The sequence below is a fragment of the Anopheles arabiensis genome, chromosome 3, assembly GCF_016920715.1.
Source record: "Anopheles arabiensis isolate DONGOLA chromosome 3, AaraD3, whole genome shotgun sequence".
Classification (NCBI taxonomy): domain Eukaryota; kingdom Metazoa; phylum Arthropoda; class Insecta; order Diptera; family Culicidae; genus Anopheles; species Anopheles arabiensis.
The window spans coordinates 80243040-80252664 of record NC_053518.1 but is presented as its reverse complement, the minus strand read 5'-3'; the positions used below and the strand labels follow the sequence as shown (position 1 = coordinate 80252664).

The window sequence follows — 9625 nt, the reverse complement described above, 5'->3', positions numbered from 1 at the left end:
ATGAGCCTTCCCACAGTCTCATGATACAATAATTAATGCTTAATTCGCTGGCGTTATGAAGTGCGGTCGGTTGAGGTTTGTTCCCGTTTTGGAGTGTGCTGGCGCTTGCATAACAGTGTCATCCAGGTTGTGGATGAAGTAACAACGACAACCGCCGATATGGTATGTACGAATTGACACTTGCCAATGCGGTGAGCGCTTTGAACGCTTTATCGACGGGTTGACAATGAAAGGGCGTAAGTTTCAATTGCATTTCACTATTTCAGATGTTTGAGAGTGTGTGAGCATTGGCGACAGGATTTAAATATGTTTCTTTCCACGGTAGACTTAACGACTCGTTTCAAGTGCAATGTCGTCGGTGACATTGTGTGCGAAGGATAATGGGATAAACATAACCTATCCTATTCGTTCCCGAATTGACGTACGAGTGTGTATGCGCACCTACGCACTCACCTGGTCACGTTCACAGCTGACCCGATTGGATCGTGGTTTCAATTAAGAGAGGGAAGGGTTTGCTGAATACGGTCGTAATGCACTCCGAGCGGTTGGGTAGCATTTTAATGCCTGACCTGGTGGACTCATCAAAATCCCCCGTCGAAAAAATCGACTCTGAGTAATGTTATAAAGCATTTAGTAGCATTACAGCAGGGCTTGATCGATCAGTTGTTCGTTTACATTCCACTTCGAGTGGTTTAGGTTGCTGGATAGTAGCTGGTGGTCCCTCTCACAGTGTGGTCTATTTTCCAGCAACAATCAGCTATAGAACACAACAGGGAAAAAACCGTCGTTTAGGTGAGTGTGTGTGTGTAGCGTGGCTGAAATTGGCTCATTTGTGGTGGCACTTAAACCTTGATCACCTCCCTCGGGCAAAACCAGAACATTGTGGAAAGAGTTATTTGTTCTGTGTGAACACACACGCACACACGCACACCTTCTAACGGAACTTTCATTAACGGCGAAAGTAAATATCATCCAGCAGAGTTCAGCATAATGCAGCGAATCGATTACTGATACGCGGACGGTGCAACTGCACAACCTGCATTGCAAACAAATGTGCTCTTGCCTGTAAAGGTCTGTGTGTGTTTGTTCCGTGATTAATGTTGGCGGCGTGTTAATTATTTCGTTTTCCCCAGCATGTGCGTATGTGTGATTCGGGTTGTTGTTGTGGTATTAATTAAATTAAATCGCGAGATACTGTTTGCCCACCGGGAAATGTTTGCAAACATTAGAATGGACGCCGTTTGGAGCGAGAGAGAAAGAGAGAGAGAGAAAGAGGAAAAAGTGAACAAAAAGACAGAACCCAAGTGCTGAGTGCATGTGTGTAAAATAAAGCGACGATTTAATTTCGCTTTTGAAAGGACCATCGGTATGGAGTAAAAGGAAAAAAAACACCCCGAAAACGTTGGCATGCGGGCATGCGTTCATGTTTGTCGGTAAATAAACGCACGTCCGAAGCAATTAGATTGTTGGGCGTTGAAATATGTATTAGAAGTAGGCATTTGCATTGCTGTTCTTTTTGAAATGTGGGAAAAGTGTTGCTGGTATAATTGATGTAGTTGTTATTTATCTGACACTTATGTGAAAATAGCCCCATTTTGCGTGTGAAAATAGCCCCAATGGTAAAATCAGTTTTATAACAACAGTATAATTCAGATGATTTATTGAAGCGTGTTTTAAAGTAATTTACAATGTACGATCGAGTTCATCATACAGGTTTAAGGACTGTAAACAATACAATTGAATTAAATTCTTAAATTTATTATGTTGTACTAATCGTTGTTTGCAGTAAACTTATATTTTTATTATTTCTGTTAGAAATCGTTCTGTTTACTTTGCATTATGTTTGCGTGTGTTTTTCGTATTTATATATATTTTTCAACTTAAAAGGGTTTAAGTAAGTTCCAAAAAGGATTGAGGTTTTTCTTACAAGACAAAATAACTATCCTAAGTTGGATTGTGCAAACTGGAATTTAGAACAATTTCTCTTTAAGCTGAACCATGGCTGAAGATCGATTAATATATCAGTCTTTGAAAGTAGACTAGAGTACTTGTTAAACAGGTTATTGATGTCATAGTTTTGAATAAACATTGATTAACTAAACTACTCGAAAACACGTATTTAACGTTTTTCGACAAGTAACTTTGCATACACGCTAAAAAAGTGAAAGATTTTACTAGAGTTTATAAAAAGTATTGGTTTTTAGGATTAGGAGTCTCCTAATTATTACTTCACACCAAAAAATGATTTTTTTATCCACTATAATATCCAAAATAATATTTTCTGAATTAGAATCTATTTTTTACCTTATTTACCTGGCTATATAGTAAAACAAGTGTCAATTAAATAGTTATTGGAAGTATATCAACTTTGAAGGGTTTTGCGCTAACCAGAACGTCTATTGTCGATTTGTTTTTATCAACATAGTTTTGAATCAAATGTTAAGCGAATATTTGTTGCATTTTGAACTACCTGTAGCAGAACAAAACCTTCAACTATGGCACTTTTAGGTGATATTATTTTTCATAATATTTGGCTCATAATAGTTTGAAAAGAAGCCAAGGACACTTTTTCCTTACCCATTCAATCGATGCATTAGATCAGAGCATTAGATCAGAGTTTTATATGCAGAGTTTTGGTCGCTGCCGCTGCTACCACTGTATCAATTCCACAACAACACGCGCGCCAATCGAAATAGCGAATGCACTGGGCATCGGGAGCAAATAGGCCCACCCTCACCCAAGTGGATTTCATTCCGATGCATCGTTGCATCGTCAACAGTTTCGTCATCAGCGCTTCGGAATGCAACGCACGTACGAAACGTTTGCCGAAAATTTGTGCTAAATATTTCAACCCTAAAAGCCGGGCTCGTTCCGTTACGGGCTTGTGGACGTGGCGTTTTCTAGCCTCACGTGCACGCCTCACCCATCCATTGGATAGCGTCCTCCTGTTCACATGGCTCGTTTTTTGTGTACCAGGCGGATATGTTTTTCTTTCCCCAGCCTTACTCGGAAAATCACTTTTCCCAATGCAACACGATACATTCCGTAATGCATTTAGCCGTCAGTATCAGCACTGGTTCGGTATCAAGTTCTATTGCTTCTGCGCTGGGACTGCATTTCCTTCTCCCGGGCTGGAGCTCCCAGGTTCCCGGTTAAACGATTGACTAAATTTGAATATTTCAATTTAACTTTCTCGTTCCGCTCGGCAGGTCGGCACTACCCGATCGGCACGTAGTAACACAAAATGCGATCCAGGAATTCGGCTCTCCTACTGCTGGCGGTGTGCATCACACTGCAGCACTACACCACGCTCCTGGGATCGGCCAGCGCCACACTAACCGGTCCACCCGTCCGCAACCGCATCAGCCGGGAGCGGGGTAACATACTGAAAAACATCACTGGCACGCAGGAGTACGAGAACCACATCGTTACCAGCCGGCTGGACGCATCCGAACCGGTGCGGATGATGTACCGTGGCATTCGCGAGGTGTACAATCGATTGCTCGGCCCGACGGGAATGCGGGACGAAGGTGTGTCACTGCAGGCGCGCGTACCACCGAACGTTCCTTTTCCTTGCGACGTGCGGGGATACAGAAGCTCGACGCCGCCGACCAGTGTGCATCGGTTGCGGCCGGGTGACTTCGATGTGGTGGCGGCCCTCGGGGACTCGCTGACCAGCGCGACGGGGGCCAACTCGCGCCAGTTCTGGGAGCTGCTGATCGACAACCGGGGCCTGTCGTGGTGCATTGGCGGTCAGGGTACGTGGAGAACGCATCTGACACTGCCCAACATACTGAAAGAGTTCAATCCACGGCTGTTTGGGTAAGCGGAGCTAGGTATTAAGGTGTTGATTCATTTTATTTACAAGATTTGTTGTATATCAGGTACTCATTTGCCGACTCATACAATGTCCATCTGCCGTCACAGTTTAATGTGGCGGAGATTATAGCGACAACGAGCGATATGCCCTACAATGCGGCATCATTGGTGGAGCGTATGAAAGCTGATCCACGGTAAGAAGTCATTAAATTAAGAGAAATTGTAATCAACTTCCAATGTCTTTTCCTGCTGTCTGTTCCTATCTTCAACCAGTGTCAATTGGCATAAGCACTGGAAGCTTCTGACGCTCATGATTGGAGGCAACGACTTCTGCTCGGACGTATGCTATCAGACGAACGCTACCGAATGGATCAACCGTGATCAAGAGAAGTATCTCTTAACGACCCTGTACTACCTCAAAAAAGTGATGCCAAGGTAACGGATTGCAAAAGCTTCTCGATCGTTACGAAAAAGGATTTTACTTACATTACAGTTTCTTTCCAGAACTTTGGTGAACCTGGTGCCATCGCCGTTAATAAATCTATCGTTCTCGATCGACAAAGTGCAAGCGCCGCTAACCTGTCAGTTTGTGCGTCCCATCGAGTGCTCCTGTCTGTACGGTCCGAAGTACTCCGGCAATCGGAATCTCTACCGGCAGCTTGAGCGACGCTTCGTGAAGATAATGGAGCGGGTAAGCCATCGGCCCGAGTTCCACAGTGATGACTTTACGGTGGTCTATCAACCATTCTACCGAGACGCAAGCATCTTCCACCGGAGGGACGGCAAGCCGGATCTTTCCATTATGGCCATCGATTGTGTGCATCTCAGTCAGAAGGGGCACGCCGTTTCGGCGAACGGACTGTGGAACAACATGCTGGAGCCCACGCGCCACAAAACCACCGTACTGAAACAACTGTTTGAAGAGTTCCGGTGCCCAACCCCAGAAAACCCGTACATTAAGACGTACTACAATAGTTGATAATAAAATGTTCGAAGACTGGTTGATTGTTTCATTTGTAAGTAACTCTTGTTTTATTATAAAACATCGATCGCGATGCACTCTGTACACAATGTAAACAAAACGAACAACGTATTTTGGGTAGATGAGGTGCGTTGTGAAAGTGTTGTACTAAGCCTACGAGTTGATGGGTGGTGCGAATGAAGGCGAAGATGCTAGAACTGACTTAGATGACGGCACGCCCGGCAGCAACTGTGCTGGCTGCTGGACGCTGGATGATACGATTTGTGGAAGATCGTGTTTAGTGATGGTGCGGCACACCGTAGGTTGGGCGCGGCGGTCCGTACGAGGAGGATGGCGGACGGTAGGACGAGTACGAGTGGCTCGAGCTGTGCGACGGGCGATGATGGTGTCCAGACGAACCGAACGACGGCACACCGTACGAGGACGATGGGATGGCAACGAACGACGAACCGCCGTGCGATGAGCCGTGGGATGAGCCGTGCGATGAGCCAAGCGAGTAGGAACCGCTCGAGTGAGACGAGAAGGACGGTGCGGAGTAGTGAGAAGAGACGGCCGGGGCACCGTAGCTGGAGGAGAGCGAAGGTGCACCGTACGAAGAGGATAGACCCGAGAAGGAAGAGGAAGAATGCGACGGTGCAGAGTAGTGAGAGGATACAGATGGTGCAGAGTAGTGAGATGATACGGAAGGTGCAGAGTAGTGAGATGAAACGGAAGGAGCAGAGTAGTGAGAAGATACAGATGGAGCAGAGTAGTGAGAGGATACAGATGGTGCAGAGTAGTGGGACGATACAGATGGTGCCGAGTAGGAAGAGTAAGCCGAGCCTCCCGACGAGTAGCCGTGCGATGGCGTGAAGGAGGAGTGAGATGAGTAGGAAGGTGCCGAGTACGATGATGAGGATGAGTGAGACGAGTACGATGGGGCGGCGTACGACGAGTAAGATGGACCGTGGGCGGCCTTGTAGTACTCGGCGACCTGGATGCCTTGCTGAACGTGGCCCAGCTCAATGCCGGTGGTCTTGACGTGTCCGTGGCCCGAGTACGACGGTACACCGTAAACCGGGGACGGTGGTCCGTACGATCCCGACGGTGGTCCGTAAGCGGTCGACAGCGAGCCAGAGTAGCCGCCGCCGTGCGATCCAGAGTTCTCGTGCTCCAGCAGCGCCTCCTTCACCTTGTGCAGCAGGCTGTGGTCCACGTGCAGTCCCTCGGACGTTTGATGACCTGGGCTAACCGCGATGTAGCCGCCATCGTCGTATCCACCGCCACCACCACCACCATGACCGTGACCATGGCCGTATCCACCATGAACTGGCGGTTCAGCACACACGAGCGATGCACTAACGAGCATGAAAATCTGAAAAGACAGGGAAAAAACAACGCGTTTATTAGCGGACCGTTACAAACTATTGACACAGAAGTGGAGTCGCGAATAGCTGTTATTGCACAGAAAGTACAACCATTGCATAACCTGCCATAAATCTTCATTTCAGGAAAGGATCTCAAGCCTCCGGACCGGAATAAGCCGTTCCAAAAGAAGGTTAAGTGTGGTAAACCCCCTCCTCTTTGCAGGATCCAACCGTACACGATACCATTGATCGTTACATTAACGTACTTGCTCGAACTTATGGAAAGTGAAATCACGGCGCTAACCGGATTGCAAAACCCACGCTTCCACACCGAAAACCGGGCGTCATCCAATTCCCTATCTCGGCGAGTGAGCCAGGGTGGAGAACCCTCCGGTCATTTGCCGGTTGAACATTGCGCAACACGAATATTGAAGCCGGCAACTGGGAAGAAGGTGACCAACCAAACTCCTTTCTCCCGTCCGTTTTAAGTTCCGAACGGCATACGGCTGTGAAGATGTTGGAACGAAAGTACTGCGTTTCAGTATGGTTCGCTTCTACAAAAACAGGATTAATCGCGATCAGATGAACAGCCCCAGTACATCGGTGCACAGGAAAGAAAGGTTACATTTTGATGTGTACTTGTTGTCATCATCATCATCATTATGACGATTGTTTGACGACTCACCGTAAGTACCGAAAATAACAGCTGATCACTTGATCTTTACCTTTCCCGGATGATTTTAACGATAACTGCCCAAAACTGTTTCAGTTTAACTACCAGCAGGTGAAAGGAAACCTGAGCCCTAATCGAGCGTCGATTGTGATCATCCTGGATTACTGGACACACTAGCATGACATAATCGCGTAGTTTTTGTTATTGTTGTTGGTCGAAAAGAAAGTGCGACCGATTGCGATCAAGATTTTGCTGTGCGGTTTAGACCGTTCGGTTCCAGTGATGCAATGCAGCTATTCTGCGCAACAATGTAAGGGTTGTGTGAATGGACAGTACGTATGGGTGGGATAACGGAAGATGCAGTTGCACTCGAGCGAGAGTTGTGAGTCTGTGGCTAGTTTGGAGTGGCTGGAAGCTGTGTACGGCTCATTAGTGGTCCGCTAAGTAGACCTCTTGTAATGGGTTCGGTTACTTCCGCTGGAACCGAAGGAATGTTTAGAATGTTTGTCAAGTATTCAAATGACATGAAAAAGAGTGGTTTTTGAGAGTGATGCCCAAAGTAGTGAAGCGTCTTGGGAGGCACTGTGCAGGTAATTAGTGCTAGATGTTGTTTGAATAGTTTAGAGAGGCTTTGGCTTCAACGGAGTTCTTTTGCCTCTTTGTTTAGAGGTAGATAGTAATTTCGGTTGAATTTCTAACGAATTTTTCTTAAATATGTGACAATGTGTTTCGTTTAGTCAATGCAATTTCACACATATTGGTTTAATTTTTCTTTAAAATTTCAATTGTAATGCAATCTTAGAGTCTATAAGAAACAGTCACATTCAGGAATTGCTCAGCAAGACAAAATACAATTGCAATGTATAAAACATTTCAAATCATTCTCGTCTTTGCATCGCTTTTACAACAATAAAGACGTCATAGAAGGAATAGGAAATCCTTAAAATTGAGTAGGACAAGGGCAAGCTCTCTGTTTCTAACGAACATCGTGCTGTGTAGCTCTTAGAACGTAAAAAACACATTTTGAATCCAAGCTAACGATAACATAAAAACAAACCAATTCAATGCGATTTGCACTCTTATTAAACTGCACACTGCTACGACCACTTGTCCTGAAGACATAAAGCAATAACAGCATCGTTCGCTGTATTGACATGGCTCTTGGTGTACGTAATTTGTGCCCTTCTTGTGTCTCTTGGGTACTGTCATTCAAGCTAATTGAATTGGTTTTTTTGTCGCCTTTCCGGAAGGAATGGGCAACCGTCTCAGTATACCGCCCCATTAGCTCAAGAGCTGCGAATTTGTTTCGTTTTTATGTGTGCTCTTGCTCGCAATCACGCTTCGATCAATTGATCACTTTCACTTTGAACGAGTAGAGTGTGTTGCGTTGTGTTTTTTGGAGATTGTTTTTTTTTTACAAAGGTAGGGTTTTCCCAGTCGGAATCATCTATCCGGTATTGCAGCATCACAGTCATTGACCACCACCGATTTCGCAAAGTCCAAAAGTATACCGCAGACGTTTGATTCCATCCCGAAAAAAACACACACACAAGATCCTTCAAACACGATTTCGTTCACACCGCGCTTCCGTTACATGATGCCGCTGCCGCACTTACCGCACTGAAACGATTCATTTTCTGTTTTTCTTGTATGCACACGTGTTTTAACGAAAGCAGCAAAAGGCACTGAGGGGTCTGCTTTTTTCTGGCAAGGTCGGAGCCCAAAACCACACACACACGAAACACAGATGAGGGACTGACTTGGCAGTTGGTTGTGCTGGCTGACACGGCACTGCGCTCACTGATGCTTTGCCGGTGGCGAACAATCTCTTTTATACGACCGAAAGCGCAAGTGATCTGTGTCGCGTCGTGGGGTGGAGATCCCGCGAAGAGGGTTTATCTCGTTGGCAGGCAGAGAAAGAGAGCGCAATCTCCTTCCAGTCCGGAAGGGTTGGGGCAAAAGTGATACAAGCGCCTGCCTCAATGCAGGCAGGGCCTTTCAAATTGGACGCGGGAGGAAGACCACAACAAGTACTTCTGAGGTAGCGGCTCAGTAGGACACAGCAGGCACAGCAGGGATTACGCACGGAGGATCGATCGAAAGTGTGAGGAAAATTGTTCGAGGGGTTTTATTTTTGATGGAATAATGTTCAAGTCACGTAACCGGTTTTCTGGAGCCTCTCCTATTTATTTGTTGAAAATTTGGAATACCTGTTGCGCTACTAAAATGTGGTTTTAATATCTCCGAAACCAAAAAAAAAAAACTCTTCTGGTGTGGAATTCGTTCCCGCAAGTGCTCGACAATCCTGTACGTTCGATTGCGCAACGTACACAGGGCAAGGCTCTGGGATGGCCTATGCTATGCCTCGGGAAAAGCCATTGTGAATGGTGTGTGTTTGTATATGTTCGTATGTGCCGACATTTCCAACCGATGATGACCACCCGCGAAAGGTCTGTCATTTTCCGAAACCTTCGCGTACCGGGAGATGGATGAACGGCCGTGCCGCTGATGTTCACACAGTAGTTGGACGAGTTATTTACGGGACGATCGCATTGATATGGGATGCGTAATTGACATTTACGGGTTAGCAGTTGTGGAGCGTTGCTGTCGGTGTCGTTTTGGAGTTTTGAGCCAATTGGACAGGCGTTTTGTGTGGCAGGTTGTATGTGTTGTAAAAGGGAAAGGGATTGGTATTTTGCATGCGTTTTGTGATTTGCTTGTCGCTTTATGTTTTCTCGATTTAAATGACCTTTGTTAATGAGCGACGACAAATGGTGTGGATACTACCGTGTACGTTTTGGGTGA

The 9625-nt window shown here is 46.0% G+C and overlaps 2 protein-coding genes across 3 annotated transcripts; one reads left to right on the top strand and one right to left on the bottom strand.

Annotated features, from left to right (window-relative positions):
- The first annotated feature begins 659 nt into the window (after positions 1-659).
- LOC120904377 (phospholipase B1, membrane-associated-like) lies at positions 660-4839 on the top strand. Of its 2 annotated transcripts, none has more exons than XM_040314299.1 (5): positions 660-792; positions 3210-3822; positions 3885-4013; positions 4093-4254; positions 4324-4839. In XM_040314299.1, exons 2-5 carry the CDS (start codon positions 3245-3247, stop codon positions 4796-4798), a joined length of 1344 nt encoding a protein of 447 aa, XP_040170233.1. In that variant the 5' UTR covers positions 660-792; positions 3210-3244; the 3' UTR covers positions 4799-4839. The 2 variants fall into 2 exon arrangements, with proteins under 2 accessions (XP_040170233.1, XP_040170234.1); XM_040314300.1 differs by lacking the exon at positions 660-792 and adding an exon at positions 813-1071.
- Positions 4828-8607, bottom strand: LOC120904378 (pro-resilin-like). The gene is made up of 2 exons (XM_040314301.1): positions 8437-8607; positions 4828-6155 (listed from the first exon to the last, which is right to left on the bottom strand). The coding sequence occupies exons 1-2, from the start codon at positions 8452-8454 to the stop codon at positions 5079-5081; spliced, it is 1095 nt and encodes a 364-aa protein (XP_040170235.1). The 5' UTR covers positions 8455-8607; the 3' UTR covers positions 4828-5078.
- Positions 8608-9625: the final 1018 nt, after the last annotated feature.